This window comes from Sebastes umbrosus, chromosome 6, assembly GCF_015220745.1.
Source record: "Sebastes umbrosus isolate fSebUmb1 chromosome 6, fSebUmb1.pri, whole genome shotgun sequence".
Lineage (NCBI taxonomy): Eukaryota > Metazoa > Chordata > Actinopteri > Perciformes > Sebastidae > Sebastes > Sebastes umbrosus.
The window spans coordinates 13,475,693-13,494,031 of NC_051274.1; the positions used below are offsets into that span (position 1 = coordinate 13,475,693).

General features: G+C 46.2%; 1 protein-coding gene across 9 annotated transcripts in view; it reads right to left on the reverse strand.

Annotated features, from left to right (window-relative positions):
* The window catches only part of camta1a (calmodulin binding transcription activator 1a), a 342,481-nt gene that overhangs the window by 73,620 nt on the left and 250,522 nt on the right, over window positions 1-18,339 (reverse strand). For all 9 annotated transcript variants that reach the window (XM_037771703.1, XM_037771698.1, XM_037771696.1 and 6 more), the window contains one exon: window positions 162-233. In XM_037771703.1, the coding sequence (XP_037627631.1) occupies window positions 162-233 (72 nt within the window). The remainder of the gene's footprint in view (window positions 1-161; window positions 234-18,339) is intronic.

The window sequence follows — 18,339 nt, forward strand, 5'->3', positions numbered from 1 at the left end:
AGGGGGTAGAGGTTGATGTCTGCCTGCCGGCTGTCAAAGTAAAATGCTTCTGTTAAATGGAAACTGATATCGTGCGACGCATTCAAGTTCTTGTGGATAGGCTGGGAGAGTTGGAAACTAAAGTGTGGCAAACTGTAGAGGAGAAGAAGAGGGGTTCTTACCTGGAGCAGCCAGTAGCACCTACGGTGGAAGGTGGGGATGATGGAGGAGTGGACGTAGCAGCCATACAGACACTGGAAAGAACAGAAAGGAGAGGAAGAGAGGATTGTTACACTACAGTAAAGTAGGCTGACCATGACAGCTATGACCTTTGACCCTAATCCCTCCTTACAGTAACTCCCACATGGACCTGCTGGCAGATGGTCAAGCTATTGTTCTCGGAAAACAAAGACTGTGACCTGGAAGGAGAAAGTGGACGGGGTTAACCGGTGAACACCTCAGCATACGACTCCTTCCTTCCTTCCTTCCTTCCTTTCCTTCCCTCTCTTTCACTTGTACCCTGTCCTGCTTGGAGAGCACCCCTGACAGGATGATTCAGGTGCTCCTTACTCCAAACCCCCCTCCATCACCCCCACAGGGCACCCCGGCACATAACTAAAGCACAGCGTTATTAATATCCTTATCGTAAACAGATAATACCGTGCCTGGGGGCTCGTTACCGTGGAGAGAGCTAGGCAGGGCTGATAACGCCTCCCGGTATCTGGCAGAGGGGGCCAGGAGACATTTTTCAGCAGCCGGCAGCAGCAGCAGAGGCAAACGCAACGAAGCACCGCGCGGCGAAGGAACAGGAGCCAGGCAGCACTTATCCTCCTCTCCCGTCCTCGCTCCCCTCCTCAATCCTTCTCTGGGAGAGACCCCCGGCTCCCGGGTGACTCGGAGGGACGGCTTGCCTGCTTTTGCTTGTTTACAGCAGCAACACGAGTCTACAGCAGTTACCAGCTCGGAAATAGGCTGTGATTTTGCGCGATACAATATTTGTGAAAGGTGAGGGTAGGGTGGATTGCACTTAAGACAGGGAGCTTGGCTCTTGCAGGAATAAATCAAACAAGCGGGTCGGGAGGGTTGAGCTTCACTCCGATCCACTTTGGTATAACTCTTTGTTTAGAAATCACAGCTAGGGTGATACACACACACACACACACACACACACACTGTTAGCGAGAGTGTGTGTGCATGCACAGACATGACCCAGCTTCATTATTCAGAATCTGCGCGTTCAATAAGTTAAGGCGGGTTTCCTCGGGCTCTGTAGATGTGAATGGGTAGGCGGTAAGGAAGGGTGCGGGAACGCGGGAAGGGAAGGTGGCGGTGGGGGCACGGGGGCGTCAGGTTACATTGCTTGGAGGACCGTGTGATAAATAGGTGCCTTGAGATGTGCTGCGTGCTCGTCTTGTTTAACTAAAACCTAGTTAAAAAGAGCAGGGCCTGCAGAGGAAGTCTGCAAACACTCATTTGCTAACATCAAACCGTCTGATTAATTATACCACTGCACAGCTACACAGACCGGGCACATGGTGAGAGACACATTACATCACTACAAAAACACAGTGTGTGTGTGTGGCTGTGTGTGTCCAACACATTCACGCACGCAGACGTCCTGTGACCAATTCACAAACAACAATCAGCCTCGACTCTTTTCTCCAGGTGTTCCATTGTTCCAATCACATCTATTGTGAACTGATTTCAATACTACCGAACTCTGCGTGCAAGTGTTTGAGATAGTGAAGGCACACACGCAGACTTCCTCCTCCTGTTCTTCTTCTTTTATTTTTTTTTCTTGCCGTACTCTCATCCATTACAGCTGTCTGAAATAGGATGTATGCCTCCTCCCACTCCCATAGCTCTGCCATCCATTACTCCACGCTGGCAACGGACAGACGCTTCCTCCCACTCCCACAGTGCATTGAACATCGCATTACCACAGTCGACTACAAACTGATAGCGGCTCACACATTTCTGCTGTGCAGTTTTGTAAGTATTTATGTCATAAACTGTGCTCTTTTCAGGGATTAGGCAGTTGTGATGCAACATTGGTGCTATAAGGCGGCATTAAACTGTTTATGCATTTCACTACAGTCGTGTGTTGCAATACTTTTGTGAAAGGTGCTTACAAACAGAAATGCTACCATTCTGTCTCTTCAATATTTGACTTGAAATTTAAACACAGTTACGTCTGAAACTCTGCATTGATTTCCACTGCAGACAGAAAATGTCATTTTTTTACATGCCACTCATGTGCTAAATAAACTTGCTGTCTTGTTAATTCCGATTACGGAAAGTTTATTGATATATCATGGTTAATGCTGCTCTAGCCTGAAGCGCTTGGCCCGCTGAGAGCGGGCTGTGGGTGGCTGTGTGCGGTTGGATGAGGCTGTGGCACGCTCCTCGGGATTGACAGGTGGGCCGGTGCAACAGGCCTCTGTGACTAGGGCGACTGGGGAGTGAATAAATTAGCCCCCAGGCTGCTTTCCTCTCCCTCTGTTTACTCCATTTCTCAACCACACAAAGCAGCGTGCCAGACAAACAAGCAGCTTAAAGCATAACACAACTGTTGCACCTGTCAGTACCGATATACAGGAGGCATCAAACACATTTTCGCACACACGCACGTAAGCTTGTGTGCACCCTCGCCCTCCCGCCCACTCACTCACACACACACAGAATTAGACAATGACTTCTTAAGCACAAAACTACACCCACTCATAAACACAGAAATATTCAAAGAAGCGCAGACATGCTGTTACACCCTCATGCACACATACAATCACAATAGACCAAGACAGAAAGGCTGGCCAAGATACTTTTGAGAGCGCGAGCACGCCCACGAACACAGAGCTCATCACACTCGAGCGCTTATCAGTAATTCAAGACGCATATCAGTTACTGGTGTTTCTGCTGCTCTCTGCATGCCGAGCGTCTGGGTGACAAAGTGACGGCAGCAAGAGCCATTATTTGCTGTCTTTGGGCTGTGACAGATGACAGCACATCACAGGGGCAAGCAATTAAACCGTAATTATACACACACATACACACATATCCCTCTCATTAAAAGTGCAGTTTCCCGGCGTGTAATTTTGAAGAGCTTTCGCAACGCCGACACAAAAAACAAACACATAGGTGTGCCTCGTATGCATACACATGTGAGCGTATTATTGGTTTGCTGTTATGTTGGGGGGTGCAAATGAGACAGTTTATAGAAGTATTCAGCAGCAGAGTGTCCATAATGTATTCATGTGCTGTCACTGCAGACAGCAGGGGAAAAAAGAGTTACAGCGACGTGTGTCCTCCAAAGTCAGACACTGATGCAGCAAAATCATTTGGTGTTGTCACTCAAGGCGATGAAACCCAATGAGAGGGTATTATTGCCTGATCTGAACACGCCCTCCCCCCCACCCCCACTTCCTCCTTGGGGTGTTAAAGCGGTCCTGAGTGGAGCAGGATCACAGTTCACGCAGGCCAGACAGCCCGGTGATAAACAGTTGGGCCTAAATAAAGCCTTCAGATATAAAGGCAGGGCCACCACCGGTTACATGTCCTGCCTCTGGAGGCCCGCCGCCGCCCCTGGCCTGCCTGTTGCCCTGGCGACACCTCACTTACATTCATCCATCATGGCTGACAGGTGTCAGGCTCAGCTAGGGACGGGGATAGCAAAATGCAAAGTCTGCAGTGGCAAAACTGGCAAGCAGACATAGCGAGACTGAGATAGAGAGGGGGGGAAACTCTCTCATTAGACCATAATGATGTGTGAAGACAGTCCTAATCAGAGCGTGGCACCTTATTTATGTTGGCAATTTGCTGTTTTCCTGCCGTGATGCAAACGTCTTACTGTCAGGGGCTGCCACACGTTTTGTCCGTCTGGTGTCTGTCAGGTTAACACACATGCACACACACAGCAATATGGTGCATTTATGGACAACATGACTGGCATTTCAACATATTCTCAATCCCATCTCTTCACATACCGCCGCTTGGTCAGTGCCCCTCAGTATCGGAGATCGACGCACAGGGTACCCCTCTTGCATTACTTTTGGACGGACCGGGGACGGCGTGTCAATATATACTCGTTACATGCATAGCATCCTTTCAAAATTCAATTTCCGTTTTCACAGTTAGGTTTAGGCAACGCAACCACTTAGTTAGGTTGTGGTTGACGTTAACTTCACGGGACTGACGATACCGACAAGTCACGTGACTAAAGACAGACGTGACAAAATAGGTACACGTTACTTTTAGTTTCACACAGGACACAAACACTGGCCTCCTGGTTGAAAGTCTTGTGTTTGTTTGACCATTCCACCACCCCTCCAACCCACCCTGAACGGACTCTCACGCTACTGATAATATGGGCGCTGGTGGGTTTTCATTGGAGATAGTTGAAAGCGTCAGTTTCCGATGCCGAGGGGCACTTATCGAACAGCGGTATTTGACGAGTTGGGAGTGAAAAGGTTGGATTTTTGGTTGTACTGCAGAGGGGCCAGCCCTACAAACGCAAAAGTCTGTCACTGAGTGACTGAGTTAGTGAGGAAGTTACACGATTGGTCAGCCGAGTGTTGTAGTTTCCTCATTGGCCGTTGCTCTTTCAAAATGAACAGGCGAGAACAGTCCTTTATGCAAATGAGCCACCCAGAGCGACGTGTCCAGCTCACGAAACTAGGACCAAGTTGTCAAACTAGGCGATCTAGTTCTAAAATGAAATGTGATTCAGCAGTGGCATAGCCTATTTCTCGCTTAAAATGTTTTCAGAAGTAGATTTTGTTGGATTGTTTCGACGGAATAACAGAAAGTTTAAGAGCAGGCTGCCAAGTTGTTTCCTGTTTGAAACGGCAAGCAGAAAACCAGGGACCAATCAGGTGCATTCCACTGGAGAGTATGTCACCGCTTGAACGGCCAGTTGAGTGGAGCAGCGCGTCCCCTAGTGTCCTTGCCGGACCTGGTGGACTTGTACTGCTGGATTTAACATTATAGACATGACCACTGACTATTTGTATAACAATTTAGCCACAAAGTCACAGACTGACCGTACACGGTCCAGACATATACTCTGTTTTGAACAAATCTTGTTTAAATTACATCTTCCTGTCCAGCTCCCAGTTTCTATCATCATATCATCCAACTCTTCCAAGGATAGTTTTACCATTGACTCATGTATGACTGGTGCATCCTCTAATGTTTCCTGTGGCCTCAACATTTTGTTTTCACATATCATCACTCTGGATGTGCATAATCTATAGTTGGATCTACCATAAATTTCCTATCTCTCGCTGTATTGAGTGACTCGCTTCGCTTTATTATACAGCTGTTGACACGGACGTTCACCTGGTAAAGTCACTTCTGGCTCACTGCTTCATTACAGGGAATGTATCATTTTCTATGTGTGTATGTCTGTGTGTGTGCATGTTTGCATATGTCTGTTCACCGGATGCCTGGGGCAGGTGATTCAGCCCGGGGCGCAGCAGCATAAATAGAGCTCAGGCGGCAGCCAATCAGGCAGCACTATCAAACCCTATCCGTGGAGGGGAGCGCGAAAATCCATACTCAATAGAGATTCATGGACCATGCAAGATTCAAGCTACTCTGGCCATTGACAGCATCCATGATGACTATTGATCAGCCAACGATTTCTGGCTCTATACAGACGTGATTAGAAGACTCACGGCTGAAAAGTGCCACTTCCAGTTTGGAGGATGAGCTCATTTTTTGACTGATGCCGTAGTGTTCTGCATTTCACCTGCTGTCTTTATAGTCAGCCGCTCTGCTCTGCTCCGCTCTCTCCCAATCGTTCAGCGGGAATCAAATTATCTGTAGTGTCTGGTAGGGTGGCAGAATGCCCAGAATGCCCATAATATACAGTAGCTCTCTTGCATTTTTGGATTCAGAGAGAAATGCACAGCTCCTGCATGTTGCTGGCATAATGACAATGTGGCTTTTTTATGCCAGCGACTGCTTTCTCTGTTAGGATTCTTCTCCCTTATACCCTTTTAAATAAGCCACTACTTGTGAAGTTGTAACAGTATAATTCTTCAGTGCATCTGAAGACTTAAGCAACGGTTGATGAGACATTATACATAATAAATCAAAAGAGGCTTAGATTTATCTCCTTCGGTCCTCTCCGTCGGACCAGCTGCAGCCTCTAAATCAGTCAAAACTGAGCAGGCTATAAAACGCATTGGCAGGCTGCATCCGAGCTGAAGGAAAAAATAGAAAACAAACCTAAATTCCTCAACAAAGCAAAACAAATGACGCTCTGGAAAAAAAAAAAAAAACCTGCATGTGTTATGGAAATGACCGGCTCTAAAAATAACCTACTCATTGTGAAATAAACACAAAACAGTTGATAAACAGGCCCCGAAGAGGAGAATTAATTAGCCGCGCTGGACGCGTAAACACAGCTATACATCAAGTTCAAGAGGAAAACAATAACAGGGCTGAGGCAGAAAACCCCTGACCGCTTGCCACACCAAAAGCCCTGAGAGAGGAGAGACATTTCAGGGAGGAGAGGTGTGGTGATGAAGTTGGGTCCATGGGTTATATATTGGTCAGAGGGAGAGAGGAGAGTGGAACGAGAGACAGAGGACGGAGAAGAAGAATAGAGACAGAAAGATAGACGAGGGGATGTGGGGTTCACAGCCGCGCTCTTGCACGTGCCAGAGGGAAGCTAATGCACATGCCCGTGCACGTCTGTCTCCCTGACTGAAGACGCGGTGTCTGTTGATGCTAATGCTAGCCAGCCGGGCTCACGGCCAAAGGCATTAAGTGGAATCGAATTCCACCAAACTAGCTTTAATCAGCAGGTTTTTAAGGTTAGAATTACTCTCCCTCTCCTCCAGCCCGCTGGCCAAGGTTAAAGCAGACACCGGCAGGGGCTGGGCTCAGCTAATGGGATGGAAGGGTGGCATGGGGCCTACGGCATGCCACCGTACACCAACACACACACACACACACACACACACACACACTGACACACCGAGGCACAAATACAGCTACACGCTTTAGTGTATGTATGCCAAGTCACACCTGCAAATAACAATAATGCACATACACCTACAGAAATATAGATACAATTTGACCTGTGTGTGACTGTACATGTGCATCCAAATATGACAGTAAGAGAATAATGCATCCATACATGTTTTCTCCACTAGAAGGGCACCGTTGAAGACACTTTATCATGTTTTCTCCACTAGAAGGGCACCGTTGAAGACACTTTATCATGTTTTCTCCACTAGAAGGGCACCGTTGAAGACACTTTATCATGTTTTCTCCACTAGAAGGGCACCGTTGAAGGCACTTTATCATGTTTTCTCCACTAAAAGGGCACCGTAGAAGGCACTTTATCTTGTTTTCTCCACTAGAAGGGCACCGTAGAAGGCACTTTATCTTGTTTTCTCTGCTGGAAGGGCACTGTAGAGGGCACTTTATCTTGTTTTATCTATCATATGGGAATCCAAGAGGGCATTTTTGCTGCCTTTCTTTCAACCATCGGAGCCATGTCCACTAACAATGTACGTATACGACTATACATACATATATAATATATGTATGTATAGTTTTGCCTTTAGTTAATTGGTATCTTGACATCACAAGCTATAAATAGGCTGGGCTCTATAGAATTAACTATCTGCGTCTGCATAGACAAATCAGACTTCTTATCAGATATATACAGTTAACAGGATTCTCTTACAAACTGATTTAGAGTATAGAGTATAAAAACACATCTCAAATAAACAAACCTGACAAGATTTCTGTTACTGTACAGTAGTTACATCTGTTCTGAATGTAGCACTGCATAAAGGCCTATTCACTAGCATGACTGTTGAAAACCTTAACACAAAAAGAGAGGTGAAACGGCTGGACGAGTGAATATATCAGGCTGTTTTTTATACTTCACAAAGAGCCAGTAGAGGCCTTGCCTTGACCTCAGCCTACAACAGTAGTCAACACATTGATGCCTGTCGACAAAGGAGAGCCGAGGAAACCTTGCAGCGCTTCTGTCAGCGTCTCAAAAGTCAAACTGTGTTTCTATAGTACCCACACGATGACGGAGGCCTCAACAGCAACGGAAGCAAATGTTCTCTTTCCACTTTCCTTCATTTTTTCTTATCTTGCTCCTCTCCGCTACTGACTTTGCTCGACACATAAGAAAGTGGCCTCACTTTGGAGACGTATAAATATTAAATTAGCTCAAGTCAAGTCTTTGTTTTTGAAATGCTAATAGGCTGTCTGGCAAATGTGTGTTTCGACTCACTGCATCTTGATAACACAAAACAGCTTTAGTTAAAAGTCCATGTGAGGAGATCAACAAATTATCCTAATGTGAGGGATGACAGCTTACAAATGGATGTTAAGTATATGTGTAAAAGGTAAAATGGAAACCAGTCATTATCTCGACACACCACTTCCTTATCACCCAACCTTTGAGCTGACCTCTAGATTGCCTGTCTCTAGGATAGACATGTAAAAAATGTCTAGCAGTAAAAAGAGTAATGAGCATCTGTTTGCATTACGTGCCCGGGGCTATCAACCACGACAAGGCACTTCATTCCATTAAAAGATGGGAGTAATGGACACAGCAATCAGGTTAGTGTGCCACGGTTTAAAGACAAGAGGTCAAAGGTCAGGGTTTTAGCTGTCATTTTTAGTGGGTGGGAAACAGCTGAGTCTAAGAAGACTTTCCTGTAGCTGGTGTCTCCATTGCACTTTAGTCAAACCCAAATGCATGTGCTGGAAGATGGCCAAAGGGATATCAACACAGAACATGAATTCACCTGCACCTATAGTAGGATGGAAACGGGGACGGATGGGGAAGAGAGTTGCAGGTACCACCAGATTTGACTGTTATCAGGCCACTAAATAGACATTATCAGTCACTATAAGCACCATAAATGTGGGTCATTAGGGGCCTACTACACCTACTACGTTGTAAAAGTGAAAGTGAAACTTAAAAGACATAAAACTGAATGAAATGTTACGTTTTGAACACAAACAAAAAAGCTTCTTTAGGTTTAAGCAACAAAACTACAACTTCTTTAGGTTTAGTAACAAAACTACAACTTCTTTAGGTTTAACAAGAAAACTACAACTTCTTAAGGTTTAGGCAACAAAACCACTTAGTTAGGTTTAGGCAACAAAAACACAGTTAGGTTTGGCAACAAAACTACAACAACTTTAGGTTTAGGCAACAAAAAAACGGTTAGGTTTAGCAACAAAACTACAACTTCTTCAGGTTTAGGCAACAAAAACACTTAGGTTTAGCAACAAAAGAACAACTTCTTTAGGTTTAGGCAACAAACTACAACTTCTTCAGGTTAAGGCAACAAAAAAACAGTTAGGTTTAGCAACAAAACTACAACTTCTTTAGGTTTAGGCAACCAATTAGTTAAGTTTAGGGGAAAAAAATCACGCTTTGGCTTAAAATAACTATGTTTCAAAAGTGAAAGTGTTTTGTGTCCCATCAATCAGCCCCGACCTCTGTCCCACATCGCACTTGAATTCCGCTTCTGCTCCTGCCATAATTACTACGGTCGCCAGAGGTCGCTGTCGTGTTCTTTTAGACCTCCTTTCAGTGATCTACCATGTGAATAGATGATAAAACCTACTATTGGGTGTAGCAGGGCCCTACTGACCCCCATTTATGGTGCTTATAGCGACTGATAATACCTATTTAATGGTCTGATAACAATCTAATCGGCTGCAGGTACAGATGCCACTACAGTATGAACTAGGTGAGCAGTAAAAAAAAAAACTCAAGAAAAAAATACTTCTTCACTTCCTTTTCTTGACATTGTCCTCAAAAGCTGGGCTCCTATCCGGCCCTCAAGGCATGTCCCGTATTTGAAATTAATAATGAATTAATACAAGCGTCACATGGTGAGACTGCTGCTGCTTAATAAACATAGATGGCATTGTTTGAGTGTGTATGACCGCCCATTAACCTTCCCTTGTGTTAGCTGAGGTAAGGATAAAAGTGCCACTGTGTGGAGAAGGGGAGCACGTCCTCTGCATTAATGAGAGAGCAAACCATCCAACCCACTGTTTCCCCCCTAAAACACACACTCACACGCGGCGGAGACCTGCTGAAGATGACATCACAGGCTCAGCCTCCCTGCCGTGGGTTATGCCAGGCAGACATGCTGCCTAATTGTAAGAGAGAGCTCAGATTTGTAATGCTCCACAGTTCTGTTAGGGCTGATTAGCGGAGGCTCACGGCTTCTCCCCCTGCCGTGATCTATAGGCACTCCAAATTTCCAATATCTCCGGTGTGAGCAAGGAAGAGCTGAGAGAGACTGTAAATCATGACAAGTCCTACTGAGCGGAGGAGAGAGGAAAAAGGATGGATGGAGGGAGAGGGAGGGAGAGGGGGAGAGAGAGGGAGTGAGCAACGGAGAGAGATATTCAGCTTGTATGGAAACATGAAGGGGGAAGAGGAATGGAGAAAATTATTGAGGGAACGAGGTGATGGGAGACGGAGTGGTGCACACATATAGAGGAGAGAGGAGCACACATCAGGGAGACATGAGAGAGTTGGGGAGGAAAGAGGAGAGGAGAGGAGATATGATTACCAAGAAAACAGCAAGAAAAAAATTCCCGCCGGGGAGAAAGAGACAGAGAGTGTGGAGCAGACAAAGAGGAGAAAGAGCATGGGGGGAAGAAAGGGAGTGGGAGGACACAGAGAGAGACAGAGAGAGAGAGAGAGAGACAGAGAGAGGAGAGGATAGAATGAATGCTAACAGGGAGCCCAAACCCAGTACTGAGGCTTTATCCTTCACAGGCGGAGGAGCAACAATCGCAAACACATTTTCTCTCGCCCCGGCCCTAAGAGAGATAAAAAAGCAATTTGTATTCTATTCCTATTCAGCGTCGCTTGGCCTGTTTCTCTGCCTGCATATTTGTAAACACAGCTTTGTCAGAGCAGCTTAATCTTCCCAACACAAACACAGACTACAGGAAGGAGGGGCGAGGAAAGGGTGAGGAGGGGAGAACAGCGACGAAGGGGGGGGGGGGGGGGGGGGGGGGGGGGGGGGGGAGGAGGAGTGAGAAGGAGGGTGAGGAAGGGTAAGAGGGTGAGGATGTGAGGGGAGGTTTGTGGAGGGTCACATAAGAAGCTGGGCAGGGCATCGGGGATCAGAACTCGTTTCCGTCTCGGCTGACACAGGATGCCCCCCGTGTCAAACTCTGAAAGCCCCCACTATGTGACGTACAAACACACACACACACCATTGGCTGACCCATTCCCCTCCTGTCGTTTCTACCCGCTGGCCCAGAATCCAACAGGCCGGATTACTGACAGAAGCAAAAGAACGAGCGTTCCTCATTCCTCATCATACGGCCTGGATGTGACAGATGGACGAGGCGGGCCCTCGTGCTTCCTTAACTGTCCCCATGCTTCTATTTAGTGCTTATGCTGCACATTTAGCCTCTCATGGAGCTCATACAGGCGTACACTTCCAGGCTTCAGGGGAACCAAAGTTCTGCACAGGCCAAATGGAAGGACAAACACATCACTGCGAGCGACTATACGTTAAAGGCAGAGATGCTGAAATAGAGAGAGGGAGAGGGGGCTTGGAAGTGGCGATCGTCTGGGTGCACATTCGCTCACGGAGGCGTGAAATTAGGCAGAGCGACACCTGCCATTACGCATTGCATTAAAGCGCGCTGGGTTCGCCCCGCTCTTCGGCCCTCCATATCGCTCCGTATCTCCCTCTCATTCTATTCTTCCATACTCAGTCTGGAGTCTCTTTATTATGGCCCACAGTGCCCAATTAAAGACTGATAGCTGCCCGATCCACTCCCAACACTGTGGGGGGAAGATGATGCTCCACTTCAGAAGCGTGGCAACAACCTTCATCAGCTTCTGTGCACTTTGCTTCTATCCTTGCCCCTCCTCAGTACCCGGCAGCACCTAGCACACCCAATTTAGACAGCCCCGGCTCAGCGGCGGGATTAGCAGGATTGAGAACAATGGCGGTAATGACATCGATCATGGAGGTGCCATGGAAACGGCAGCAAAGCTCACCCAGACGGTGTGTTCTGCCTCCTGTGTCATATTCCCTGTGCAGAGCTGGGACTTTAACAACAAATCAAGCTATTGGATTTAAAACAATAATCATAATAATAATAATAATAATAATAAACCTGGCTGTGGAGACATTTCTCCGTTAACACACATACCCTTGAGTTTGGGCTTATCAAGGTTTATAAAAGGTCAACAGCATCATACTGAAAACTAAAGAGTGTTCTGGAGCTGTCAGCTACAGAGATAACCAAACTGACTTAAAGATGACCTATTATGCTTATTTTCAGCTTCATATTTGTATTGTGGGGTTCTACTAGAACATGTTTACATGCTTTAATGTTCAACAAACGCTTTACTTTTCTCATACCGGCTGTGCTACAGCACCTCTTTTCCCCCTCTGTCTGAAACGCTCCGTTTGAGCTCCTGCCCCGCCCTGTCGAAAAGCCCAGTCTGCTCTGATTGGTCAGCTGGCCCACTGTTTATGATTGGTCAACCGAATTTAAGTTTTAAGACTCCGCTCCAGCTCCACTCAAACTAGCTTTGTTTGAGCTAGTGAGAGAGAGGATAGAATGAATGCTAACAAAATATGTTACTTGGTGACATCACCATGTTACGGAAGGAAAGGCGGGACTTCAAGCAAGGAATTTCAGGCAGTTCAGCAGCAGTGTTTCTGTGGAGGACAGTAACTCCTTTTGGCCTGGACGTTGGGCTTTGTAACTTTGCAAACCTTTTACATGCAAAATAACAAAAAGCATAATAGGTCCCCTTTAAATGCTGCTGGAGTGCTATAAGCTAACTTTATACCTTGTTTGTTGCTGCCATGTTTTCAACAAGTGTTGACCCAAGACAATGTGTCCTTTGTGGAATATTAATCTTTCTGTTCTCCGCTTTAGATGAGCACATAGCCAACAAACTTTCACTTTGCCAACGCTCAGACTTCTGACTGTACACTACGTGTGTGGGGAGACGGAGAGCCCTGCAGACAGACACAAAGCCAAACACACAAAAGACAGATTTGGAGAGACGGAGAGTGCCACAAACAGACAGAGAGAGACGAGCAGAGAAAGAAAGAGAGAGGGAGAGCCACAGACACACAGCAGGCAGATGGAGGAGCCTGAGAGCACCCGGGCAGCCCTGTGATGAAGACAGTGGGGAAGGCAACCGAGGGAGTCCATGTTATGTTCGGATTGCGATGAGGAGAAGGAAGGGGTGGCGGTTTGGTTATGGGGGGTGGGGGGAGGCAGACAAGAGAGAATGAGAGAGAGAGACAGAGAGAGAGAGAGAGAAATCAGCCAGTGAGCCAAAAAGAGGGAAAGGAAAGCAAATGAAAAGTGACACTTTAATTCAGAGGGCTTCTTCTGCCTGAGTTATTATGAGATGTTTGTAAGCTGGCTTGTTCATGCATCTCCCCTGGCCTCGTGCCTGGCTCCCCTCTCACTGAGGAGACCTGTGGCGCTAACCTGTCTTTATCTGAGCTGCACAGCAGGGGACAGCACTCTGCCACCATCCTCCGCTTTGATCCTCCCACTTCCAACCATGGCTGCCTTCTCCCCCCACTTCCTCCCTCCCTCATTCCATCCTCCTCCTCCACCACCATCGCTCTTATGCAAAATGTCTGTGTCCTGTTGCTGCTTTGATATGGCCAAAGTCCTCCACACTCCCTCCACTCTTAATTAATTGCGACGACTCTAATCTGCAAGGAGAAGGTTAGCTTTGGCTTCACAGGAGCACTTCTGGACACAGCGGTGTGCTAGTGCTACATGGGAAGATAACCGCAGAGAGGGGAGAGGAATTACATTAAACGGAGAGAACGCAAAGAGATGTAGAAAGGAGCGAGAACGAGAGGCCCGTATAAAAACAAACACAAAGTGAGCGAAAATGGAACTGAGGCTGAAATGATTTGACATTCCGGCCGGGCGAGGCTTGGTGTTTGAAGATGAGAGCCTGACCAGGGTATGTGATTTCAACTGTAGGAGGAGAGGGGAGGCCACGAGGGCTGTTTTGGGCCGAGGCGGCAGCTAGGGAGCAGACAGATAAAGGAGACAGACAGATAAAGGAGGCAGACAAATAGAGGAAGGGAATTATAGGCGCGCGCAGATACCCAGGCTAAAAACGTACCTGAAGTACCAGACAGGTACAACCTGGCAGCCAAAACAGACAAGGATGGTGGAGGAGGAGGAGGAGGAGGTGGAGGGGCGACTGGGTCTGAATGTAGCAAATTCAATCAGGCGGAGAGATGCACACACACACATATACAAATACGAGTACAGCCAGACAGACAGGAACATGGATAGGTGCACTGTATGAATACACAAAGGGGGTGTGATGAGAAATGTAACGCAGAAAGGGAAAAAGAACCCAGAGCAAAGTCAAAGTGAGGATGAGGGAGAGAGACAGACACAGAGATGGTGGTGGTGGGGGGGGGGGGTATAGTAAGTCGGAGTGCCGACAGGTCTCCAGAGGTTGTAATATATAGCATCGTTTCAATCTCTCAACAGCAACTACAGCCCTCCTTTTTCATATCCTTCCACACTCCGTCTGAGGACAGAGAGATACTTCTGTCCTTCGCGAGCAAAATCGGCATTCAAGATGATATAATGTGCTCATTTTTTGACATCATATCCCCAAATCTGGACGGTTATTTGTGGCTGGATGTGCTCTCCGTCCCCATTCTCTCGCTTAAAATCTCAAGGTTACTAATGGTAAAGGACGGATGTGACTTGCCGCCGTCAAACGCGTTTCTATGTTTGTCTTGTACCCCACTCCCGGAGAAGTTCAAGACCGATGGTTGATTTATCTGCCGCACGCGCCATTAATCCTGCGACCATGCATGCCTCTGCTGAATAATTGATCTCCGTGCTACTGTAACTAAATCCGTCAAAAACAATGACACCCCCACCACCTCCTTCTCTATCCCTTCACTTCCTCTTTACCTCGCCACAACCTTCTCATACCTTCAGTTGTTCTAAAACAAATACATCTAGTACACAGTTTTCACAGAAGAATTGGGGGGAAAGGAAGGGTTAGGGTTAGTTGGAGTGCTGTTTTATCACCACAGTTAGGTGTGTGTGACACTGGTGTTCAACCACCAGAGGGAGTTCCCCCCTGACTGTGCATGTACAGGGATCCAGAGAGGAAGCCCGGCCTCTTGCCCAAATACACAAAACAAAAATAAAGATGTAGTTGACAGCGTAATCTGACAACGCCTCCGCTCTAGAGTCCTGGCAGCCAAGTGAGAGCAGCGGTGACCTCCTAAGGTGATCAGCTCTCAGCTCTCTGTCTAGACCTCAACAAACAGCTGCTCGGTCTGGAGCAGAAGGGGAACAATGACCCTTAATTTATGTCCACAGTGCTCCTCCCTCCCTCCTCTCCCCTTCTGCCTGTCTCTTTGACTTGTTTTTGCATACTGCATTTAAGGTAATAAGTACAGTATCTCCTTGAATGCCACAGTGCTATAAATCAGAAGAAAATAGACCTGTCATCTGAGTAAACAATGCATGAGACCAGTTATCATTAAAAACAAAAAGAGTTTCAGGAGGAGCCCGAGCCGTGCATACGGATGAGGACGGAGGCCAATCTCTCCTTGGCTCGCCCTAAGCCTCTGGCCTACACACACACATATGCACACACCTGAGCAAACACAATTTGTTGCGAGCAAATTGGATCCTAAAGACGCTGAAAGATGTCCTCAGACCTCAATGCACGGACAGCGGCTTCACAAATAACAGTTTGATTATGATATTTTGCGCCCGTATAATGACGTCTCGTGACAAATAGCGTGCGGCCGCGGAGTCACTCAATCATAACATGTTGGTCGAAGTGTCATTACGGAGATTTAGGTCAGCGCTCGGAAAATGAGCTCCGTGTTCGATCGCCGAGGCGACATTGTTCAATGTCACGACAGTGCCGTGAAAATTTAGCATCGTTTGTTATGTGGTGCCATCAATGTTTATGACAGCCGATCCATCGGCGAGTAAGCTGTGCGTCAACCTCTGTGTCGGCTTTATGACACATGAAATGCCACCAAATGCCATCTCTATGTTCGCCGGAGCACATGTGATGGATACAACAGCCTTTAACACATGTTTGCAGAGCAGAGTTCAACATCCCCTTCGTGTTAATCAGGCGCCAGTGTTTCTGTGTTAAGGCGGCAGGGCGGACGGCTCCCGGCACAGATTTGCATGCAAAGCTGCATATCCTCCTTCCGTAGCAGGGGCCCCTCAGGTGTAACCGAGTGGAGGTTCCTGGTGGCTCTCTGCCCTCTCCCTGCCTACATGAGATTGGGCTGGAGTCCCCCCCCCCCTCAGCTCTGTGTGCACGCCTCCCCTTGCTTTTCCAAAGGGAGCACACAGACAGACACTGGAGCAAGATATATAGAGGTCAGCAAGAAAGACAGACAGAAAGAGAGGGAGAGAGACAGGCCTTTAGTCAAGAGACTCAAGCTGCTTCTCATCTCCAGATTTTGTGCCTCCTCCGGCTTGTGACCCGGAAATCGATCTCAGCGCTCCCTCTTGAAGGACATCCCAATTTTTAAAATGCATCTCAAGGAGCAAGGATCAAGGAGGCTTGCCAGAGGAGCTATCAGCGAGTGTTTTTTGGCACCCGCAAGGTATAAGAGGTGTGACACACAGCTGGAATGATCTCAAACCATGGCAGGACTCTACAAATAGTAACTGTTCCTTTTGTATTCATCAGTTGTAGTTATTTAATATGATCAAACTCTGCCCTTCACCGTTTGTGTAGCATCTCATAAGGCGGTGTTCTAACCGCATTCCTTGATGACATTTCAGCTTGATATTACTTATGTTTTTATCTTGAATGTAGGCTACATCCAATTCAACTGTTACATCGTGACATAATGTTTTGAAGTGCAAACAGCTGCTGACAGCAAATTATTACATCAATAAGAACATTCTCTTACATTCTAATTTGCTGTATTTCATGTTGTCATATGGATAGACAGGAGGGTGTTGTGTGTAGGACAATATACTGTATATTAGGCTGTCAATCGATTAAAATATTGAATCATGATTAACTGCATGATTGTCCATAGTTAATTAATCGCAAATTAATCACACATCTTTTATATGTTCAAAATGTACCTTAAAGGGAGATTTGTAAGGTATTTAATACTTGTATCAACATGGGTGTGGGCAAATATGCTGCTTTATAGAAATGTATATATATATATATTTATTATTGGAAATCAATTAACAGCACAAAACAATGACAAATATTGTCCGGACACCCTCACAGGTACTGCATTTAGTGTAAAGAATATGCTCAAATCATTACATGGCATACTGAACCCCAACAGGCAACAACAGCTGTCAGTGTGTCAGTGTGCTGACTTAACTATGACTTGACCTTGAGATTATCATAAAGTGGGCATGTCTGTCAAGGGGGATACTCGTGGTTACCCATAGAACCGATTTTCATTCACATATCTTGAGGTCAGAGGTAGGGGTGTCGCGGTATACCGGTTTTGCGGTAATCGCGGTATTAAAAACATGAAAATAGTAATATCATGTAAATAATCCAGCCACGATATATCGTGTTTAACAACAACAATGGCATTTAGCCCTTGGTTTAGGTATTTCTCTTTTGTGTTCTCCCGCACGCAGCAAATAAAAGCTTGTCGCAGACATGATGTCATACACGCACGCCACAAACAGACTATAAAGTAAACACACCACAAGCAAGCGCACGTCTTGTATTCGTGATTCTGTCAAAATGACGACGAATGAAAAGGAGATACTTTATTGCCGTGCTAAAAACGTTAACTCTGCAGTGTGGGAATTCTTCAGGTTGGCCAAGAAAAACAAAGTCCTTCTAGATACTGCTCCAGTGTGCAGGGAATGTGGGGCTACAGTATTAGCCAAAGGAGGCAATACTTCAAACATGCTGCATAGTCACAATCATCATGCTGAACATTTCGCCACCGTAGAGCGAGTAAGTTGTAATGTTAACATAACTAAACATGTCAGTTGAGTTATATGAGTACAACATTAGCATATCTTGGTTAGTGAATGACTACGTAGTCATTCAGAATTACTATGTTAGCAAGCCAGCTAAAGCTGGGTGGTGTTGGCTCTAGCTTTAAAACTGAGCTAATACGTTGAAGAACTTAGTGGCGTTAAAACGTTAACTTTGACAGCCTTATATATATATATATATATATATATACTGTCACTATTGTCTTTATTTGTATACTATAGTACTTTTTATACATACATCTGTAGTGCTTTACACAATAAAATATATAAAGGCTGTAATGTGTGTTAAAAAACACACGACATCTGTTCATTTTTGTCACATTGTGCCAC